Here is a 24,491-nt window from a genome sequence, read left to right as displayed (position 1 = left end):
CACTCACAACTCTCAGCCATTTGCTAAATGATATCAAAACTAAATACCATGCTTAAACAGCTACATTTCACATAAAAGCACAGGCTAGTGTGAGTTGGCAGTGACTGTGTGGCCTGAAGGTCTGAGCTCAGAATTCAGAACTGTCAGGTCATTTGCCTTGTGTAAAGTGAGCAGCAACACTTGTTAAATACGTTTATATATTACACTGATCAATACCCATCTTTCTAAACATCGTCTGTGTGCTTTGTACACTTGCCACAGGGAATGACAATGTCTGACACAAGAAGAGCAATAAACTATGTCACACTGCCACAGCTTGTGTTGCAATCTGCAACAACAACAAGGGCAGTTTGTCTATGTGGTTCACTGGGTTCTTAGGGAGAGCCAACAAGTCCTATTTCAGATTACAGTCACAGAGCATGTTGTAATAAGTGGTGAGCCAATGGCAATGCTAAAGCTATTTTTGCCATAGAGAATAATGACATAATTCAACAAATTATTTGCAGCTTTGAAGAAGAAAGTTATAATAACACAGTATTTACCCAGAATATTAATATTATTCTTATTTGTGCTGCATACTATATGTCCACAAAGACAGAGATAGCACATGTGCTTTTAAAAGCACCTGTTTTTATCTTGATTACAAAAAAGGGCATACCTTTAATTTTCCCCATTCAATTAAAAACAAACGTGAAGACAGAATGGAGTCTATATATTGACACACAGTTAGGGAAAAACACACGGATATAAATGGGAGAGAAAGTGAAAGAGCGAGTGAGAGAGACAAAGAAAGAGAGAGAGAAAGAGAAAGAAGATGCACATTTTGAGAATGAATACGGTGAAAAGCTCTCTGTGTGATGACAGCTTAACTGTGCTGGATGAGTCTCCGGTCGCTGCCGTTACCATCGGGCGGCTGAAGATGACGGCTGACGCGGTGGAGCGATTGTCACAGCAGCAGTGGGCAGATTGGACGGGCACTGCGTTGCTCGGAGGGCGTGTCTCCGGCTGCCTCTCCGCTCTCAATGGGCTCCATTGTTCCATAAAAGTCAACAGAGAATGGGCATATTCTCAGCAAGCCACCGCTTTTGTTCCTTTTCCCCACTTGGTTTGACACAGAAGAATCAAACAGGGTTGCGGGAATAAACCTGAAAGCCCAGAGAATCAGTGGCTTTATAAGTTGTTTGGCAAGCAGCCCAAGCGCTACTATGCCTGATAAGCAAAATTCACCGTATTCAACTGTGTGAATTTTTCAGATATGATTACAATCTAACGGTTTGAAAAGATACTGTTACAATTCTGTTAATAAATAATATGAAAATAACTAGATATAGGTATAATTGCTTATTCATACACTTGGCAGGCCTGTTGACAAGGGCCACAAACAGTCAAAACACAGGAATAACTGTGTTCAGGGTGCCTGGGAGACTTTCTGCTGGTTAATTCTCTATTCTTAGCCTTGTAAAAACAGACATAACAGACATAGTGCAGATACCAAGATTTACTCATAACATATTTTGGTACCATGGAAAAACAGCTTGTGTCATGAACTATGGATCTATCATCACACAGTGACACTGTGTAATCTGTCACACATGCACCTGGTCAGTCATGCAGTGTGATTCATGCAGATTACCACTTCCTGTGTGACACCAGTCTCAGTTCTTTTCCCCCTGAGTAGCAGATTATAATGTGAGCTAAGAAATTGTGTATGTGTGTGTGTGTGTGTGTGTAAGGGTGGATTTCCCTGTGGGTCTTGGCAAACAAGCACCTATGGAAAGAGAGGGACACATGAACAGGGATCACCTGTAATTGCACAGTAACTAATTTTATGAACTTGTGGAGGGACCAAGTCTCATCAACTTAGCACCAAACATCTATAGTGTCGCTGTCTAATGGTTGTAGTACCCTTGCTATTCGCATTTAATTTCACCATAATGGTCTTATGAGATGCTTTGAACAAAATCTCTCACGAACTGAATACATGTAAATGTCCACTCTTGAAGGCCACAAAGCATACCTGAAGATCTCCTCACACATGTTGACAGAGCAGCCTGTGAATTTAGCTCCCTTCCAGGCCATTTTCAGTCGCAGACCACAGGAAACACCCTGCCCCACATTTGTACCATACACTCTACCCAGGGGGCTGCGCGCCAAGCTGTATTATTAAAAACATTATAATCTGGCAGGGTTCACCATGAGCTATGGGTAGGGAGCAGATTAAATAGTAAGAAGCCGCTTCCTCCACAAATTAAAGGACCTCTTTTTTGGGGATCTCCAGTAGAACTGCTCTTGCTCTGGCTTCAGCTCATGGCCCAGATAGAGAATTTAACTGCCACTGCCCACAAAGAGCAAAATAAGCTTTAGTTCTGCCCTTTACAGCAGTACCACAATGGCGTAGCTGTAGTGCATGTCGTTGGCTATGGCACAACAAAACGTACAGGTAAGCAGGGCCCATACTGTAACACCCGCACCCCCCCCCCCCCCAACCCCAGTTTTCAGCATTTCGACGCAATGAACCTCATGTATTCAATGTTCCTGATGTGTCAAAATGTACTCCAATGTGAGGTAGTATTGTTTATATTCAAACCAGCTTGCAATCCCCTGCTTGAAATGTGGATTCTTAAAGAATGGTTAACCCAGGTTTTCTCCTCATGGAGGGGAGGGGTCTGCACCTGTGTGTGTGTGTGTGTGTGGGCATGTTTTACTATCTTTGTGAGAACCAAATGTCCCCACAAGGATAGGAAGATGAGGAGAACTACGCAAGGTGGGGACCTTTTGCTGGTCCCCACAAGTTCAAGAGGCTGTTTTAGGGTTAGGACTTAGGGTTACAATTAGGTTAAGGTTAGGGTTAAGGTTAGGCAGGTAGTGGTTGGGGTTAGGGTTAGGGTTAGAGGTTACGGAATGAATGTAAGTCAATGGGAAGTCCTCACAAGTATAGCAATACAAACATGTGTGTGTGTGTGTGTGTGTGTGTGTGCGCGCATGTGAGTGCTCGGTGGGTGAATGTTGGCACACGTGGATGTGAGACATAACTATAGACAAAAAAACATAAAACCTCCACTCCGAAATCCACTGCAACATGGTTGCTTGCAGCAATAATAATTTTCATCAAGCATTTTTTTTTAATCCTATGTTTTATCTTTAAAATTGGGGATATAGTTTATTCAGTTTAACAAATAAGGTAAGAAAACAGTGTGCTTTCTGAAAGAAAGAAAGAAAGAAAGAAAGAAAGAAAGAAAGAAAGAAAGGGGGAAGCCACTCGATGTCTATGAAAGGCCGTGACCATGTGAGTAGGCTCTTCCGACCGCAGTACTGGTGGGAGTGTGCCGTTATATACGCAGGCTGACTTCACTATGTACTAGCAGCGAGCAGTGTTGGAGGCAGTCACACGAACGACCACCGCTCACACAATAGAGGACATACAACAATTCATGTTTTATAAACGACTGATTATTCGTCGTAGTCGTAGCATACGTGTTTCTATTTTTGAATCGTAACTTATTTTAAACGTAACTTATTTTTCCTAAAAGAAAAATCCTAATTAGAGTAGGCTACATTATGGCAGCGTTGACAGGTGGAGATAAGTGCATTAAATATTTGCTGTTCACCTTCAATTTTATTTTTTGGGTAAGTTTCAGCTGTTCTGTTTTCGAAATTTATATTCTGTGTATATCGTGCTCTGATTACAGCTATCTTTAGGAACGCACCTGTCCAGTAAGGGGTTTCAGAAACTGCTCGCATGTGGACGTTCTTCGTAGGCTATGGAACGATATGCTAAATTACAAAGCGACATAATTCAGTATTTGCTCGTGTAAATGTTGAAGCACCCTTATTTGTGATGGTTAACGAATACTTTTTCTGCTACACAATTGTATTTGATGTTGTGGGACGTTTGCATAATTAATTGCATTCCTTTGGATAACTGCACGCCGCAAACATACCTTTGGACTTTTAAAATATTTAAAGCAATGCAGATCGTTGATGTAAGAATGCGCAAAGAACGCAGGGGAAGGTTTTTCTAGACAGACTATTGGCTACGTCTCCGTTATCTTCGGGGTCTAAATCTTATTGTCCTGATAGTAGCCTACGTCCAAATGACCCGCAGTAGCCCAGTTTTAGATCGTGTTACTACCCGGAGTAACAGTGATCTCGTTTTGCTTGTTTGATGAGATTATGATATCACTGATGACTCCATATTGTTTCTGGAGTTTGGCGGGCGGCTCGGGGATGCCAATGTCTCCGTTTTGATCTCTGGGGCAACATCTTTCTAAGTGGCCTGTGATTGTAATTTGCATTAGTCTAAAATCAACAGTCCTTTTTCGCTGGCTTTACATTTTACTGGTGGGCGCGTCACTCCAGAGTAAGTGGGCACAGAGAATCATACAGACGCCCGTCATACGTTTTCTTCTAATCTTGAGATTCTAAAAATAGAATTCTTTAATCTCTCAAACAAATTAAGATTACAGGGTGTCCATTGACTCGTGTTTTACAGTGGAATACAAGGGAACGCTACAACACGCCCATCCCGAGTTCAATGTATAATTTGACAGACTTGGCACACTTGCATATACTTGCATTTAAATAAGGGAGATGGAGAATTTTTTTTTTCTTTTCTTTTTACTCAGTTACATTGGCCTACTGCACCATGTCTTATTATCTAAACTAAGATGCATCATTTAATGAAAGCTTTAGACAAAACAGATTATGGATGAACATTGAAAATGACATAGCTGCCAAAACAGCATTCAAAATCACAATACAATGCTAATATTTAATTATACAATCAATCACATTAAATTTGTATCATGAAAAGTTCAGGCCCTTAAACATTTCGGTTTCTAAGCCAAAACAATCAGTGCCCCCATTGAACAGGTTGACATATGTCTAAAGCAACCAAGAAACAAGTTTCAAAAGCATAGGTTTTTTCGAAAGGGCTTTGTTATTATCATGAATATTTCAGTCACTAACAGACATGAACAAGAAAAGTACTTTTCTGATGTGTCCATGCTAATAAGCATAACCCCAGGTTTCTATTCAACACAGTTTATTTGCTTAAACACATTCACTTTGAGTGTGCGAATCTTCAAGTGAAGAATGTTTTAGTTTGTTTAATGTTAAAGTTGATACTCTTCTTTACTGATAATGTTAAGGATATCCAATCTGTTATTTCTGCTCTTGTGTCCTTCACTGACATATCTTGCCAGTTTTTTCAAACTCTTATCATGATCTAATGGATATTGTGTCATACACGAAGTCCTGTTGAGCTCAGGCATTCCAAATTTCTCATAGGTATTAGAGGTAATAGAAGTGGTAGCCCCTTATTTACTTTCTATTATTAATGGCTCCCAAAGCGCTGGCTGTGTCCCTGTTGATTTTAAGACAGTTTGTGTTCAGCCTGTTTTTAAAAAACTTGGCCTTGACCCATCAAATTGGGTTTCACTATGACTTTTGGCATCCTTAAAAAACAACCATATCTTTAAAAAGTTTTAGTCAGGTTTTTTTTGCCAGCATCATAGTACCTCGACTGCACTCATGAAGGTCACAAATGATCTTTTAATGAATGCTGATGCTGGTGACTGTCCTATAATGGTGTGAGATTTAAATGCAGCTTTAGACACCATTGATCATGGAGTACTGATTTAAAGGTTAGGGTTGTGGGTTGGCAGATCTGGAACTGCCAACCCACTCTTCCTCTCATATACCTTGTGGAGTGCCTCAGGGGTCCACCATGGGACTGATCTTATTTTTCTTTATATATGCTTCCTTTTGGCCATATAGTTCAGTGACATTACATTTGTTTTCATTGTTACGCAGATCATACTCAATTATTCCTTCCGGTGAAGCCAAACAACGTTTCAAACCTGTCCCGTTTAGTTAACTGTCGAGAAGACTTTATGGACTGGTGTCAACTAATTTTCTTAAACTAAATTCTGACAAAGCCTGTTCTCATAATTGGTCCGGAACATTTACATGCCCAAATCTAATCATCTCTTGATCCCTTTTTTAATAATGTCAAATCCATTGAAAAGAACCAAGGTGTCAAATTTGATCCTGGTTTAAGCTTTGAGAGCCACGTCAACAAGGTTGTTCAGTCATGTTTTTATCACCTGAGGAATATTTCAAGAATGAAATCTATTTTGAATTTTAAAGACGCAGAGGTCACCATTCTTACTTTTCCCCCCTCATGCCTTGATTCCTGTAATGGTCTTTTAACATGTCTTAGTAAATAACAAAAAAAAAAAAAAAACAATCAGTTGGATGAAAAAAAATATAAAAGGAAATTTTATGAAGGATATTAATAGATACAGAGCAAGATACAGCATGTGCAAGAGCCATTCAGTGTGCAGGCTGCACCTACAATCTGGCAGCTCAGGTGGTGGATTGCAGTGCAGAAAGGATTTGGCTTTGCAATTTGCAGGACTCTTATGTTCAAGTGTTTTCTCCCAAAATCATTGTATTTTTCTGGATTTTGCTGTAGCAACAGGATTTGCCTTCATTTGTGATTGAACATTATTAAATCATGGAGAAGAAATGGTGGGAGAAAAGAATTTTCCACCTGCCCTTCCCCCATGCAAAAAAGAGTAGCGCCATCAGTAATTCAATAATTTAAGTATAAGAACAACTGCATAATTTATTAAATAAACTCCAAAAATAGTACATTCTCCAGTTATATAGGCTACCACAATTATATTTAAGTGCAACTAAACAGGAGTTAAGCGATCTATCATTCCTGGGCTTCAAGGCATTAATGTATGTACAGTCAAGTTACCCTCCACAGTGGAGCAAAAGGCTTTGTGCTTCATTTAGTGCACTTGGGTGAAACCCTTCCTGCTTGATTGCCATTGTGTGATACCACCGTATGTGTCCTTCATGGCTTGGAACAGAGCATTGTGCCAACACAGGCAGAGTAAAGGGGCTCAGAAAATGAGAGCACTGGTTGGCTGGTCAATTACTCCAACCTGCTGATGTGCTGTAGACCAGCCCTGTAGTACTGTAGTCCAGGCCAAGCCTAGGCTTATCCATACTGTGGCCTGTGAGAGCTCTTCTCCTGGCTGGCAGAGGATTTCATGCAACTCATCCAGGAAAGCAAACAGAGGACAGGATTCACAGATCCGGAATAACAGCCTGGAGCCCTCAACGCCATCATCAAGCCGGGTGGCACACACAGAGGTGTTTCCTCTGCGCTGCCCGGGGGGCTAATGACTAATATTCCAGGTCACATTCTTTACTTTGTTAAATTTAAGCCCATTTCATCAAAAATGTCCCCAGGATAGAAACGCTAGGTCTTCCTTGCACTTTCAACACAAGGGGCAAAAAAAAAAAGCAAATGGCCACTATTCATTATCCAATGTTTTGCAAGAACAGCATAGTGTTGTCAAAATACAGAACATTTCTCACAATTTCTGCACTCTCACTGTTACACCATGAACAATTTTGGAGCACACTGATACCATGATTCTCTCATCATGGGAAACTACATGTGACTACATGTGTTTTTTTTTTTTTTAAATGCTATTTTGAGTCACTATTTGAAACATTGCATTTAGAGCCTTAGGGCAATAGTTTCAAAAATGGCATTCATAATTTGCTAAACAATCAGAATATATAGACATTTTTGGCTCTGTACTACAGTTTTAGATTTGCAATCAAACAATTCACATGTGATTAAAGAGCAAATTTTCAGCTCTTTTTAAGCATATTTATATACTTTGGTAGAAAGTATATAAATGTAGAAATTATGTGACCCTCCTATTTCTGGGCACCATAATGTTTGGGACATATTAATGTTATGTTAATGAAAGTAGTTATGTTTAGTACTTTGTCACATATACTTTGTATGCAATGACTGCTTGAAGTCTGTGACCCATAGATATCAGCAGGTGCTGAGTATCTTCTCTGGTGATGCTTTGCCAAGCCTGTACTGCAGCCATCTTCAGCTCCTGCTTGTTTCAGGGGCTAGTTGCTTTACGTTTTCTATTCAGCATATAAATGCATGTTCAGTTCAGCTGGCTAGTTTAGGTACTTCCTGGTAATTGTGTCATCCTGTTATTGTGGCCAAGTAGTGGTTTGTGTCTTGCGGTGTAGCCTCTGTACTTCTGTTCATGATATGTCAGTAGGTATTTGGGGGGTTTTCTTCATTATGGTGAGAATTTGGTCATCAACTGTAGAGGTGCTCCTTGACCTGCTGGGCCCTTTGTGATTACTGTGCTCACCAGAGCTCTCTTTCTTCTTAAAGATGTTCCAAAACAGCTGATTTTGTTAAACCTAAGGTTTGGCCTATATCTCTGACAGTTTTTTTTTTCTTATTTCACAGTCTCATATTGGCTTCCTTGACTTTCATTGGCTCAACTCTGGTTCTCATGTTGACAAGCATCAATAGCAGATTCCAAACGCAATCAAAACCTTGAATCAAGACTAGATACTGAAAGCTCTCATAGCTCAAAGGAAGCAATTGACCACACTTGACTAATCAGAAACATATGTAAAGCCAATTGTTCAGCATTATGGTGCCCTGAAATGGAGGCACAATATATAAAAAGTGCTGGAATTTCTACATGGTGAAACCAAATGTATTCCCTTTGATAAAAGCCAAGAAGCTGTACTTTAACCAGAATTACTTTCTCAGAATGCTCCTTTTGGAAGTGTATGATATATGAACTTAATAGCTTTTTTAGTGTATTATTCCCCTCTTTTTATATGTAATTACAAGTCTAACGAATGACATCTGCAGCTTATTTATTCGCTAAGCTGTTCAGCTACGACAGAAATTTGTTAGTGCATCTCCATGAAAACACGGGAGCGTAACATTAGATTACATTGAAAATTAGACCTGATATTAATCCTTCACAGCGGGACATTTCTGATGGGTTCTTTTTATTCATAGATTACAAAAGTTATTTGCAGCATAGTCAGGAATTCTCACTGAGGATGGTGAGGCAGATTCCAAAAATAAAATCACAGCTATGTGCTTGTCAGTTTCCACATGCTTCAAAATACCAGGAACTTACACAGTTAGTAGTGTGCAGAATCTATTGCATCTCCGTAGCCTTGGGAACTGTACCTATCTCACCATGAATGCTTCTCCATTGTAACTGACACCAGTGTTGTGTCTCCAGTACCCTTTTCCCACTACAGAGCAGCAACCGTTCTAACACAAGCTAGTAGCTGGCAGTTATAGTGCCACCTCTTTTCCACAGTATTAACCTACATAAAATGCAGGGCAAATGAGGAATGTTGGGTGGCAGCCCAGATTGAGACGACTGTCTAGACTTTATCTGCAGTCCAAGGCTGAAAGAAGGAAAAGGAAAAGAAAAAAAAACCTGGACTTACCTATATGGAGCTCTGGTTGTGTGCTGTGATTAGTGAATACAGCTTTGGTCTTTCTCCCTTCTGTGTTTATCTCTTCAGTTTTTAAGCCCTAAAGACAAACATAAACAATATACAGTGCTAAGCTAACTGGCTACAGCTTCTTTGCACATAGGCCAACATAGGCAGTGGTAGTAGGCCTCACAGTGGTAAATGGGGTGACACTAGAGTGTATTTACATAGTCTTTGCAAGTACTGTTTCTATACGTGATGAGTAGAGTTTGCCACCACAGGACCCAAATTGCCTGTCGTCCTGTGCTGCTGAATTGTGTGAATATTCTTGCTTTTAATTGGCTATTCTTCTCTGAATCCCACCCAGTTCAGCTTGATCGCCTTTTAAGAGTGCTGGGAATAATAGGATTACAGGATTTCCCACATTAGCTCAATTAAGGTTTTTTATTTTTTCCTTCTGAAAAGTGTTAATTATATGTGCTCTATGACAACCTGTTTGTTAAGGGTGCTTTTCAGAATAACCTCCAATACAATACATTTGCACAATGTTTAATCTTCTATATACTGGTTAGGGTCATTTCAGTAGACACCTTGGCAGCATCTGCAATTGAAACAAGCCCTTTTGCATAGTTTTTCCACCTCTGCTGCTATCCTTCCAGGTTCACGTTACAGTGTTCTGTGAATACAGCCTCAGATCAATCCACTTTAGCATGTGTCCACAAGAAAGTGAAAAGCCACTGTGTCTCAATATACTATTGGGAATGAACGTCTGGAAAATTATGTTGATTCAATGTGCACTGTTTCCATTTTCTGTTTTTGGATGGTTAAGTAGAGACCAGAATTAAATTCATTCTGCTCCCTTATATAATTGCCATCAAACTTTGAATGGGTTTTTTTTCAAAGGCTGAAAGATCAAAGCTTTAATAAACGGTGATTAAGTGCCATTAAGTGTATACCAGCACAGACGTGTGTTGTTTAAAAACCTGTTGTCACAAGCCCCTGTGTAAGGTGTAAAAAGTGGGATATATTTTGGAGACAGGAGAAAAGCAGATAGGGGTATCTCCTGTTGAGATATTTCCATCTCACTTTTTCACACGCTCTGTGAATTGCAACAGATGGTCAGAGGGATGGCTGTTGCATAATATCCTGCTGACTTTGATTCACAGTTACTCACTATTGGGATAAAATGGGACAGAATGAATTGATGAGAGGTTAACTTAATAGAGGAACCGATACCATGAGGTTTCAATTGCTCATGTACAGTGTAGTCTGGATTGGTGCTAGAAAAACGCATGAAGAGATGTTGTGTTGGTATGTGTGTTTGAATACATGACATCGTCAAACTGATTTGTCAGGTTGAGGTCATCAGGCTGCATGAAATGCTAGGCCGGGTTCACAATCTCGATGACTGAGTCTATTCGCTATGCTCTGTGTCATCTGACCCATGTCATGAGAAACAAGCTCTCAAATAGGAAGTCCTATTCCAAAAGTAAACATTCAACCTCAGTAATGACTGGCAACAAAAGGTCACAGTGTCTGTGCATTCTAAAGTCTGAATGGCTTACACTTGTATTTGTGGGAGGAGACCCAGTTTTAAACCGAGGAGCACAAACAGTGCAAGAAACATGTGGTAGCACCACCTGGGATGATTGTGTGAATAACACTGAAAACAGCTATATGTCTTAGACCAGATATATGTAGGGCTCCATCCAATGTGAGCTGTGATGCTGGCCACATACATTTGGGAATAATGGGGAGGCAGCCATTATATTGATAGGTTGATGAAAAGGCAAGTTTAAATGCCCGTATATACATGATGCTGTAGCCTGATAGCATGCTGTACAAAGGGAGCTATTTCACTCGACAGTGGTAGAGGGCATATACCACTTCAGTGAAGAGAAGTAATTAAAATAGGGAAATTAGACTATAGACAAATCAGCATAAGATCGCTATACCATTCTTATGGCTACAACTTGGATTGAAAGATTTTTCCAGTAAGCTCAATCTGTCTTTTCCATTAACTGATATTCATGTACTTTACATTGGTTTTTTGGCTATCCAAAAAAAAATGCAATAACTATGTTCCTATTTAAAGGTGACCAAAGATATACTACAAGCCCCCTAAAAGTGACTCTATTCTTGACTCTGATTCTGAGTCTGTCTGAACAATTTCAGGCAGTTATACTGTACCACATACCAGAGGCAGGAATTGGAGTATGTCCCTGGCAATTTTAATATTGTGCCTGTGCTTCTAATCTTGTGGGAATTCACTATTGTTGAACTATTTTTATGCTGGTTTTTTCATTGTTATGTGTGAAATGTATTCAGCCTTGGTGCTAAGTTTAAGTGTTAAATTGTTTTGAGTTTATAATTTATGTTTTTAAAAGAGCTATATAAGTAGTAGTAGTAGTAGTAATAATAATAATAATAATAATAATAATAATAATAATATTAATATATGATCATCATCATCATTGTTACTATTAATAATAGTAATAATTTCTATTTTAGCTGTTTAATTAGTCTTTAAGGGCCTGTTTCAGCCTAATGCTACTGCTTTGCTTATGAAGTTCATATCTTGTTTCTCTCTTGTTCATCTAGGGTTCTTATGGCCCTGCATGCTTGTGGAGGACTTCCTGTACTTATACTTGCTAACAATATTATTGCCATTTTTGTTGTAGTTACATATGAAAATGCGATCACTCATATCAGCTTTGTATTACACTGCAATGCATCTACCTCGTTAGCAAACCCATGACTTTCGTGTCACAGCTGAAAAAAATGTATTTGAATTGAATTGAGATAATATGTAAATGTGTCAGTTGCTTTATCACTGTTTCTGGCAGTAGGAGAGTATGAAATGTGGGCGTTTACCAAGATCTTAGATACATAGCAACAAAGAAAAGCTGCTAGCTGCTAGTTATTGCTTCAAAGTTTAGTAGTATTTATGCTTTATCTTCTTAATACAAAAAGGAAACAGTGACACTGCGTGTAAGTCCAATCAGTGGTCTGCATCCTAGAAATTGATAGCCCAGAGCTTCTCCCAAAACCCTCCTCGCAGTCTTCTTCCTTGCTGTTCTACTACATTCCCTGTATTTTGCATGTGAAAAAGAAAGGCAGTCAGGCAGGGAGACAAAGGCAGTGTTGTTGGTTCCCAGTGTGTGTCCATAGGGACTGCCGGATTGAGTTACCTGCTCTCACAAACAAGAGGGCTTCCAGTCCCAGAAGCCGCACTCATGGCTGCCGTGGTAACGTCAGACAGGAACAGAGGAAGCGATCGAAATGAAGAGGGCTTAAATCATTCCCTCCACTTTGTTTTATTGTTGTTTGCCCATGGCTGTGTTGTGTTCTATTAACATAGCACTTCTCAAGTGCATGACTGCAAAGGACTGAAAACCATGCCAGAGACATCATTCAGAATAAAAAACAAACTTTGCTCAATTTTAAAATGTAAAAACTCTTTTAAAAAGCTTTCTTCCGGGAAGTTCTAGCTGGAGCTCCAGCTGATATGCATGTTCATGGTTTTGGAAATGACAGAAGTGCCTTTTTCAGTGCTGTAAGACAGCTATATTGCCGTTAGTGTCATGTGATTGAATCCTGGATAACTCCAAACAAATCCTCTGATAATTGTATCATAGGTAAAGGAATTTATGGCACAGAGCTGCATAAACAATTTTGCATTGATTTAAGTGGCTTTGTTGCACTGAAATTTGAGAAGACATCTCTATTCACCATTGCAGTGCACTTTGTCCTCTAAAGGAAGAAAATAAAATTCAACAGATTCTAAACTCTACCCATAAATCTCTTAGTGTTTACGGAAATGGATAAAAGTACTTTAAAAAAAAAAAAAAACACTCATTTAAGTGTGTTAAGTTTTGGCGCACTTCCATTTAAATTTTATCTTTTGACCCATGTCAGTTCACGCCCACTTATCTTAGCCCAGCCCCTCCCCCCATCCAACTGCGGAACAAAGAACAGGTGAGCCATACATGGGTGTGGTTACTGGGAATTCTTTCTCTTGGAGCAGAAGAAACAGGAGAGTGCCTTTCCTTTGGAGTAGATTTTTCTTCCCAACATTACAACTTCACAGACTACAATCATGGGAGTAGTTGGAGGAATTAAGTGTGTGAAATATCTGATGTTTGTCTTCAATTTCCTCTTCTGGGTAGGTTTTTTCAATCTTACTGGGTGTTGCAAAATGTATGGTTTTGTTTGAAAACTGAGAGCGAACGGTAAGAGGTCTGCACAAAATCAAGCGGAGATTATATTCTCCAGGTTTCCTGGTTATGCAAGGTGAGCAGACATTTTAAAAATGCGTAAATTGAAAGAACATTTATGTATGTATCTTGTATTCTTTAAAGTGGATTGATTTGAATAAACAGATACTAGCATTGCTGCAGATGGCAAATTTTCTCACTCCCAGATTGCTATTTTGTTAAACAGATCTAGAGTATGTTATATTTGTTTGGCCTGATCTATGTTTGTTTATAGTACAGTGAATATAAGCATGTGTTCAGATATGTCAGAGAGTTGTTTTCTGGTTACTCATTTCATGAACTGACTAGGACCTTCAGGCTTTTTGTAAGCAACAATTTCCTGTAAGTAACTTCTGCTGCCAAGGACCAAAAGTGTTAAAAAAGTTAATGATTATGGAGTAGTTTTACACATTGGGAGCAAAGATGATGTACAGGAACAGATCTAGGCAGTGAGTGGGTTAGTGTTATTTGTGTCTCATGGTTTGAAAGTGGCCTTGTGTTGTGTGTCATGCCATTGGACAAGCGAATTTCAGCCTAGGCTACCAAACGACCAGTGGTGAAACTATTGACTATAGCTGTGTTGATTGAGGAGTTTTAAATAGAGTGAGAGACACAAAGTGCTCCCCTTTCTCCACACTCCCCATGGGCCAAAATCTCTGGTTACTACCTTAATTGTTTGCAACTGGAACATTTTCTGGCTCATTTCAACATTATTTAGCTTTTAATTACTCCATACCACAAACATTCCCAATTAGGCTGCAAATAGTGTTTATTTTCGTCCAAAACGTAGCTTCCATTAGTGTCCCCACAATGGTTATCATTCATTTGTTTGTTAGTAGTGGGTACTTGAAGTCAATGTTTGGTTAATAATGGAAAATTCCCATTAGAGTGCTAGAGACAGTGGGATGGAGTAGGCTTTTGCTCCCTGATGTGAAATGCCTTTGAGCTAATGCTTTTTGTTGTGGTCTCAAACTTACAGGAAAGGCAGTAAATGTGCCTCTCTAATGTGGACCAGTTTAACCCAATGAAATAAACAAATATATATGTTAAGCCTAGTGGTCAATTGATTATTGCAAACCACATATTGTATAGGAAAAAGCAATTGTATAGTGTAGTGACCTTGTGAGAGTGAGCATAATTAAACAATTCTCTATCCAATATTTATTCAGCTCTCTAATGCTTCATACAATGGGCCAAATAATGACTTTAATCTAAGTCCATTGATTGATAACTTTTTTGTCCAACTACAAACCCCCCATTCCATAAATACCTACTTCAAATAACATGGGACAAATTTTTTTAACTCAGATTTCTGTTTGTATTAACCAAACCCAAGTTCAGATAAAAAAATTCCAAGTACAGCCAGCAGGTGCCTGGTGGTGGTTGGCACGTCCATTATCTCCAAATGTTCTGTGAGGGCAAATGATTTATGTTTACAGTGTGCAGTCGGAGCTAGTCATTTTTATCAACTGAAACAAGATCAGGAAGTTACACTCCTGTTTGAGGCTTAGCTAAAAGCATCAGATTCCCCTTACACAAGACCTGTACAGTTCTTGGAAACAATGTGCATGTAAGTGAATGTATGTGGTAATGCGACTCCTGCAAATGCACACTTCAGTATGCACTGAGGGAGGTGTCGCTGACAGCATCTGTGGAGGTGACTCAGAAATGGCACAGTGGCACCCCAGGCCCCACAGCCCAAGCCCCATGATTAAGCGCACAACTACAGCATTACTAGGGCTGTGGGAGTAAAAGGCAGTTTAAGCATATGAGTGAGTCACCAGCTTGTATGTCAGTCTTGAGCAATTTTACATTGTGAAAGAAACAAAGCACATCAGAAAAATTTGTGTACACGGCTCATGTGCGTGTACACATTCAGTTCCTTGTGGCTTGCATGTGTGCATTCATGTTTCTCATAATATTTGGGTTTTTCTTCTGCTACGTCTTATTGCTACAAAACAAAGTGAGCACAACCTCACTTCCAAATATTGCTACTACGTTTGAGTCCATATTCTGTGAGAACAACCTTATTAAGTGGATAGAGGAATGGATGATGATGTAGTTATACGGCTTTGACATTCTTGATCCAGTCATTCAAGAATTCCTTATTCCAAAGCTTTATTTCACCGTTGAGGTTAGTTTGAGAGGGACATTCGGGCTTTCCTGTTCATTTTCAATACAAAGCTTTCGAATTACATTTTGTATCCCTTCCTGTTTGCTTTTGAGACGTGAATCATTTGTCTGTTATTTTGCCATGGTTACCATGATAAATTTATCAGGATAAATGTTCTCCTTTTCTCCATGCCTATAACCAAAGCATGTGTATGATGTAAAATCAATTATTGTGTTCATTCTGCAGTTTAAAAAAATTGTTAGCCTGCATTATACTCATAGCCAGTGTGATATGAGGCAGGTAACAGAATGGATTTACAACTAAATTAAAACTGTCTTTTGTCAATGTAACAATTACATTGATTTTACTAAATGCAACTCATACGTTTAAATTTCTTAATGTGGCACAGAGGACGAGCTATGTGAGACATTCACAATTTAGAAAAAGGAATCACCTGCCAATAGGTATGGAAGATTCAAATGATTGTTAAGCTTTATAATGAATCAGAATAAAGGAAAACCATTTGAGACCAATGATGGGTAAGTAAGATTTCAGCTTCCTCATTACCAAGCCCACAGCCTGCCACTGTCCCCATGGTTATGTTATGTAAAGCCTGTTATTGTAGAAGGAGTTCAGAAACCACAGAATCCCAGAGGCTGAAGCAGTGGAACAGAGGAGAATGAGAATAATTACTTTTTAGCTTGGCTATTATGTTTTGAGCTACATATAAACATAAAAGCCAAAAACACAGCATGCACTGTTCTTACCAGCCTTCCGGGTGACTCCACAGCAACATCTACTATGCCTTAGATCAGTGGTGACCAACCCTGTTTCTGGACATCTATCGTCCTGTAGGTTTTCATTTCAGCCTTAATTTGGCACACGTGACTACTAATTAGCAGCTCAACAAGATCCCTAGCAGTTGAATGAGGTGTGCTTTGTTAGAGTTTGAATGAAAACCTACAGGACAGTTGATCTCCAGGAACAGGGTTGGTTACCACTGCCTTAGATGATCGGAGGTTTTTACATTCATTGTTTTTCTGTATTGTTTACTGTGATGGAGAATGTAAGCACTGGCTTATTGAGGTGATGTCCTAACATGTGAAGACTGGTGGACTCAAAGAAAAACAAGAACACAGCACTTGCCAGTGGAGAGCTTATGTGACTCAGGCAGACCAGTGTGGTATCTATGAGCTTCATTTTGATTACTGCCTGCAATGCTGCATGACAGTGGGTTGGTGTTTAGATGAATACGCTCTTGCATTTTCATTTTAGAGGTTATTGTTTTGTCACCAGTGTGAGACCACAGTTGTTTTATGAGGGTATGATTCCCGACTGAGTCAATTGAAAGGCAATGCATGTTATGATCGAGATTGCCCTTCCATCTTGTTCCATGTCTTACTGTGGTTTTTTGTTTGTTTGTTTTTTTTTGTTTCTATTCCTGACCCTTCCCTAGTCCATCTGAAAGAAACACTCCTGTGGTAACTATTTTGAATGTAGGGATTTAGGAAATTACAGTTGCATATTTAAGCATGAGTGTTCTTGTAACATGCTTGCTTCATTCCCCACTGGTGTAGTATGCTTTTGTTTCATTGGGAGAGTACTAGTGGACACTGACAAAACTGACATTCCTTTTTGCTGGTATGAACCTGCAAGTATCAGATGATTTTAGTCTAATCTGCCCTTTGCCAAAAGGAGAACTGAAAATGCAAATGTCACTCTAATCTTGTCGACAGTTGGCCTCTCATGAACTCTTATTCTGACATCATGCAGTTCAGTGTATGAGCAGCTGTATGTGTAAAATGGTACTGTTGACACACAGGACAGAGACTGCCCAGCCCAATATCAGCTTTTTCCTCACGGTATGAAGAAATTAGCATGCAGAAGGCTGTGAAAAAACTGTGCCTCACACCTGGCTGTAGATCTTTGGTTAAAGCCTGAACAGTTCGATCCTTTGTGAACCATCCTTCTGTCATTTTAATCTGTAGTAACTTCTGAAAGGGCATGCCAATGTGTGGGACTGTGTCAGTGTGGGCTATTGTGAAATGTACATTTTAACATTGTGTTACCATGGCAATTACTTGCATGCGCGATGTAGATAGTTCACCTTCAGTTACTTTACAGTAGGCAACAGTAACTGGAAACTGATTCCTCAACTTTAAACAGTGCACACTTGTGTCTGTCAAACACTGCTGAGTAACAAGTGGCAGTTGCTCAGCTTGAGGTTTTGCCATTCTCATGAAACACTGTAGAAGCTGGCTCAATAGTGCTATCCTTACCAATTACTGAAAACAAGGATTGTAACTACTGTAATGAATATCCATTTGGGAGAAACCTTTTTTCACTGAGCAGTTGCACAAACATTAGAATAACAATATCATTTTTGAGCAGACAGTATGTCTCAATACCTTCATGGTTTATTTTATGCAGCTGCCTTTGCTCATTTTTATCAAAGGTTTGAATTATTTTGGAGGACATTACACATGCAGTTTTTCCACCAAAAACATGTGCAGCTCTGAACACCAGTGGATGAATTTCATGTATTTAATTTGTACAAAGTGTAAATTCCACAATAATGCATCTGTTTCAGAAGGCTAATGTAAATACTTGTCAACCAGAGCACCATCAGAAATATAGAAATACCGGTTTGTTATGCACATTTGCCACCACAGGTTTAGAGCAAGGAAACTGTACACTGTTTGTTACAGAAGGATTTGTTTATCATTGCTGAAAAGCAAAGCGGAGCTGAGTTGCTTATTGTTCTTGTCATGAAAAGGTCTTTTATCAAAGAACTGAACTGTTCACATTTACTATGTGTTGATGCCAAATGGTCATGTAGTTAATGTTGAACAAGGACAAGCATAAAAATATCAAAATGTCTGAATTTTACAAAAATGTATATCAAACATCTGACATTTGTATTTTGTTTAGTACAATAATGAAGACATGGTACGAACGATGTAAAATGAAAAGTAAAGAAGGAAACCTCTTGACTAAACAAGTTTGCTTCTGTTTGTTAGCTTGCAGGCACAGCAGTGTTCGCTGTCGGACTATGGTTGCGTTTTGACTCCTCGACCAAGGGCCTCTTTGAAGGAGAAGAGTCTCCGTCTGTGTTCTTCACAGGTAAGGCTGAGCACTTGCCCTTGCCTACTCTATATGAATCACTCAGGCTCCCCTTATGAGAGGTAGTATCTATGGGAACTGGCCTTGACCTGGTTCGTTGGTGAGGTAATGTTATCTCAATCAAAGGGCTCATCTTGTGTGCTTGTAAGAGACAGCAAGAGAGAATGAGAGAGAGATTTGATACTAGTCCTGGTAGCTCTAAAACTGGTATAGTTTAATTTCTAACAAAAAAAACACATCTGCCTGGTTGTGACTATTGTGTGACTAACACTGTAACTTCCTATTGTGTATAACTGTAATTCCCTGTAAAACTGCCTGGACTATTGTTTACCTTGTACACCAGTGACCCTGACCTGACAATCCTTACTCGCCAGAGAAAAAAGTCACTGTGAAAACACTCCGCAGCAATGTGGACTTTTGCATTGTAAACAAAATGAGACAAATTAGACATTACATTTACATTACATTACAGGCATTTGGCAGACGCTCTTATCCAGAGCGAAGTACAACAAAGTGTATAACCATAACCAGGAACAAGTATGATGAAACCCCTAGAGAGAAGTACCGGTCCAAGTGCAGGGAACAACCGCATAGTTCAACTTGGACCCTGATGGTTAAACTGATTAACACTAACAACGAGAACGGCAACAATGCAATCTATGGAAAAAATACAAGTAGTCGTAAAGACAGTTAGTCACCTATGAAACAGCTGCCTAGTTACAACCCTAAGCTTAGTCATTTACAGGGGGGAAGGGAGGGATGGGGAGAGGTGCAGCCTGAAGAGGTGAGTCTTCAGTCGTCGTTTGAAATGGGTCAGTGTCTCAGCTGTTCTGACCTCCACAGGGAGGGCATTCCACCATCGTGGGGCCAGAACAGACAGGAGACGTGTTCTGGAAGTGCAGGTGCGAAGAGGGGGAGGTGCTAGGCGTCCTGAGGTAGCAGAACAGAGGGATCTGGCTGGCATGTAGGGTTTGAATATCTTGTGGAGGTATGCTGGGGCTGATCCCTTGACTGCCTGGTATGCTAGGACCAATGTTTTACATTTGATGCGAGCTATAACAGGCAGCCAGTGGAGGGTAGTGAGCAGGGGAGTGACGTGTTGAGTGTCTGGGGAGGTTGAAGACCAGACAATCCCAATAAGCTCCACTGCATAAGCTCTGGGCATTGAGCCTCTTTCCAAGATGGACGTGCCTTCTGAGGTGAAAGGTCTGCTAACGTCCACAGTTAAAGGAGGCTGTGCCTGTGGCTGGGGCAGGCCTTCTGCAGATACAATGGGGGAGCTGTTGCTGGGGCAGGCTGGAGGGGGTCGTGGTGGCCTGTGTTGTGGCCGATGTTCAGACCTGGCAGCGGTTCCCTTCAGAAGCAGACACAGAGAGCGTCGATTCACCCAGTGGACAGGGAGGCCATTGTTGTTTGTGTTCGGTTTTTTTGTGTGCACATTTTTTCATCTTTAAATTCTGCAGAATATTGTTTTTATTTTTTCCATCAAACTGATAAATTCAGTGGGGGGATGGCAATGGCAGCCGTTGGCACAAACAAAGCCAGAGAACAGTACTAGAGGGCTGCATTGCTATGACAAACATCTTAATTGCTGGCTGCCCAGAAGAATTGTGGTGGTGGGTGGGGATATTTGTGTAGATTAACATTTGATGTGCCAACATTGGGCCTTGTTATCTTGGCTATGTACCTTACTATCTTTTCAATATCATCTCTCTTGCACAGCCTGCAATGTTGCTATCTTATCTACAAAAGAGGTGACATCATTCTCACACTCCCCTGCATTTAAGGATGAATGTGATTTTCGATGTTCCCAAGGGTCCTTGAAATCCTTTAAGGTCCTTGGTGTTTTAATGTGGAAATTTAAAGATGTTAAAGTACTTGCATTTTGAAGAGTACTTGACACAAGATTATTTAAGCATGTGTGAATCTTTTGTTGCCATAAAAGCTTGTATAACAAAAACTGAAACCATTGTTAAGTCAATGTCAAATGTTAAATCAGTCAATGAGACATCAGTGTTTGGTTCTCTAAAGCACACAGATCGCCCTGATTTACTGATTGATGTAAGCTTGAGGTTGGGAATTTTAAAATCAAGGGCATTATCAGATTATAACTTAACAATTCATATCCAACTTTGAAAATTGTCCTTGAAGGTTATTGAAATCGGTACTTGAAATGCTGTAAACATTGCAGACAAACCTATATTTCAAAAACCCCATTAAGAGCCCCCTTAATGGACCAGGTTTTGTCAGTAGGTGTGTGTTTGTAGAAGTGAAGCTTGCCTTTTTATTTTCTTTCTTTAGATTAAAAAAAAACTAGCTAATTATCCACCATATTCTCACTCTGGTATTCTGCTCTACACTAAATAACACCATAGAATATTACTGAACAGGATTTGCAGAACTAAACCTTCCTTCAAAACCTTCCATACTTCAAGTCCAAGGTGAACCTACGGTGTTCGAACTACGCTGCGGCAGTACCTGGCCCTGGCCAATAGGTGACACAATGCAATATACCAATGTCATTGTCTTTCTCAGGGGTCTACATCCTGATTGCTGCTGGAGCTCTTATGATGGTGGTGGGATTCCTGGGCTGCTGTGGAGCTATCCAGGAGTCGCCATGCATGCTGGGATTGGTGAGTCTATCACTTCCTGGTCTGCCTATCTGCTCATATCTGCCTATCCTCTTTCTAATTAACTTACTGTACAGCATTATATTTAGTCTGTGCCATTGCTTAAAAATTGCAGTCATGCCTCAGAACAATATTACTGCTATGAAACTGCTGTGTGCCTATGGCTTACAATGACCTGTGTATGTGCTTCCTTATGCCTGATATTGGCATCACAGTATTGTACTGATGCAGGTGTAACTGAAATGTTTTTTTTTTTTTTTTTGTTTCCTCCCATCCAGTTCTTCTTTTTCCTGCTGATCATATTTGCAGCAGAAGTGGCTGCTGGAATCTGGGGCTTCTCCAACCAAGACAAGGTCAGATGTTAATACTCAATCTGACACAAGATTGCAACAATAATGTTCCTTGGATCTAAGTCAGGATAAATTGGTCAGCAAAAAGCTGTCCTTTCCATTTCACAAACATAGCCTATTTTACTGTCTGCCACAATCCTGAAATAGCTTAGAGAGTTTAGAATGAATCCAAAGTAAATCTGCTATTTTCTCTTTTGCTCATTCATACAGGTTGTCAATGACATAACACAGTTCTACACGGAAACCTTTGAAAAATACAAAAAGACGAAACTGGAGCCACTCAAGGAGTCACTCCGTCTTATCCAGTTTGGGGTGAGTTCAGCGTGGGCCAGCCACTTACAGCTGACACACTTAAGGATCACTTTGGTCATGTGACAAACTATAGCAGTTTCACATAATTGGGAAATATTGATCGTAGTTTCCCCCCTCTAAACACAAGTGTGTTGAGTTCTTGTGATACTTGTGTCGACCATAGGTTCTGATTTTGCATCAGCACCGGGGGGCAAAATAAAAAAAAATAAAAAAAAACTTTGTAACAATGAATAATTGTACAAATGAGAAGTAGGTTTTTATCTAAATGCCCAGAGGGCATTGGTATAATTTAATTATCTTGTGTTTTGCCATTCTGCTCTGCATCTAAATTTAATAAAACACAAATATGATCGAGTGTAATGCCATACAATACAAAGTATCCATACATACTCACATGCAGAGAAGCTTTCTGCCAGTCCTGGATGTTAACTGGGAGCCACACTAACTGTGGTCTCTCTCTCTGTCTCTGCAGCTAAACTGCTGTGGGCCCACAGGTGCGATCTTTGATGGTGCCTCAGAAACCTGCCCAAAAAAGGAGGGGTTGGAGCAGCTCATCACCAAGGTAACAGGGAATACACTGTCACCTCAGGGACTGGCTGTTGACACACATACATTCATACACAACAATGTACACTAACTACAGGCTTGTTTTAAAATGGCTGTATTTCCTTGCTTTGTATCAGAGCTGCACCGCAGCCATTGAGGAAGTGTTCAACTCCAAGCTCCACATCATTGGAGGGGTAGGAATTGGCATTGGAGTCATCATGGTAAGACGGTCTCTAAACTCCCTTCTCATGGTCTAGAGCAGGGGTGCACAAGGACCAATCAGTTTCAGGATTTTGTGCCAACTTCTAATCATATCTTGACCTGACATTTTTATAAGCACTTACAGCTGCAGAAGGCAAGTGTATCCTAAAGGTTTTTCTGTGCTCTAGTACTGGAATGAACCTGCGTAGTTTTATAGAGCTGTCAGAAAACTAAAACTAAGGTAAATGGTTGGAACCACAACCAGCATGCAGACTGGTTCTCCGGGACTGAGTTGTCTATTCCTGGTCTAGAGTCAGTTAAAATCTGTACTTTTCTTTAGCTCACAATTCAATGCTAGTGTTCAGTTGCATTTCAGTGTGGAGGCCCATGTGCTACAGTTATACGATACAGCTGATGTCAAAGACTTGAATAACAATTAAAGAAACATTCTAATGAGAGGTTCAAATACCCAGTGGTGGAAAATCCAGGTTGAAAAAGTTTGAGACCTCCCCAGTATTTTGTTCCAATCATGTGGATTTTCTAATTTGCCAAATTCTTCAGGCCAGAGGAAGAACAAATAAGTAAAATCAGCTGGCTGAGTTCATGGGTGGAAGAAATGCATGTCAGTACTTCTAATTTCTGACCCTTGGACTTTCCACCTCGGCAAATACCTGATCAGGCATTAACATGGCTGTCATTAATGACAAGATGTTTAAATGAGAAACTGTCATTACTCCTGATGGAGGGTGGTTTCCATGCAAACAAACAGTAGTTAAATCGTACTTAAGCTGAATATGAAAATGCATACATTAAATATGATATTTTCACTTATATTTTTCACAATATAAATAAATATTTGGTTTAGCATTTACTTCTATGTTTTTGAGTGCAAGTTCCTTAATAGCCTATTGTCTGGTAAGAAAGTGTACAATTAACCTGGTGTGCTTCAGTACTGATCCTGTGGGAGTGGCATCTCTGTCTCTATCTACAACCTCCCATTATACCACTTTCCCCCTTCTCTTCCTCTGTCCAGATCTTCGGCATGATCTTCAGCATGATGCTCTGCTGTGCCATCAAGAAGACCCGGGAGATTGTATAAGGAGGATGGCATTTTGTGACGACATCACGCCTTGTTAATTTGTAACAGTCACTCTGATGATTGCAGCTTCATATATACATGCCCTTAAGATTTTCTAATCTGATGACATCAAGAGCCAGTCACAACAAAAACCTTAACCCCAATCACTAATCATGAGTTCCATGCTTGATGGAAATTATGGGTTTAGACTGATGTGGGACCATCCTCCTGAAGTTACAAAAAAAAAAAAAAGATCGGCTAATAATATCAGGATTGTAATGAATTGTGAACAGGTAGTTTCACTTCTTAATGGCATCCCTTGTTTAAGAATGTCTTTAATTTTGCTCCCCTTGTATTTTTTATTTGCAGTGGGTTTTAAAATGTGTTTGTTGCTATATTGTACTTTGGATTTATTTTCCTTAAGCTTCAAATATTGACTTTTTTAATGTCTTATTTTTAGAGTAACCTGATTTATAAATAATGTTACATATTTGTATGTACCTATTTTGTTGAACACAAAGAAATGTAACATTTTAAAATGCCAAATAAAATTGTGATAACTAA

At 39.7% G+C, this 24,491-nt stretch overlaps 1 protein-coding gene across 2 annotated transcripts; it reads left to right on the top strand.

The window, feature by feature from the left end:
• Positions 1-3,346: 3,346 nt before the first annotated feature.
• On the top strand, positions 3,347-24,491 carry cd9b (CD9 molecule b). 2 transcript variants are annotated; one of them, XM_064343284.1, is made up of 8 exons: positions 3,347-3,627; positions 18,708-18,810; positions 21,346-21,443; positions 21,719-21,793; positions 22,001-22,102; positions 22,575-22,664; positions 22,786-22,869; positions 23,883-24,491. In XM_064343284.1, exons 1-8 carry the CDS (start codon positions 3,559-3,561, stop codon positions 23,946-23,948), a joined length of 687 nt encoding a protein of 228 aa, XP_064199354.1. In that variant the 5' UTR covers positions 3,347-3,558; the 3' UTR covers positions 23,949-24,491. The 2 variants fall into 2 exon arrangements, with proteins under 2 accessions (XP_064199354.1, XP_064199355.1); XM_064343285.1 differs by lacking the exon at positions 3,347-3,627 and adding an exon at positions 13,299-13,483.

Source organism: Anguilla rostrata, chromosome 7, assembly GCF_018555375.3.
Source record: "Anguilla rostrata isolate EN2019 chromosome 7, ASM1855537v3, whole genome shotgun sequence".
NCBI lineage: Eukaryota > Metazoa > Chordata > Actinopteri > Anguilliformes > Anguillidae > Anguilla > Anguilla rostrata.
This window is presented reverse-complemented; position numbering and strand designations above follow the sequence as displayed.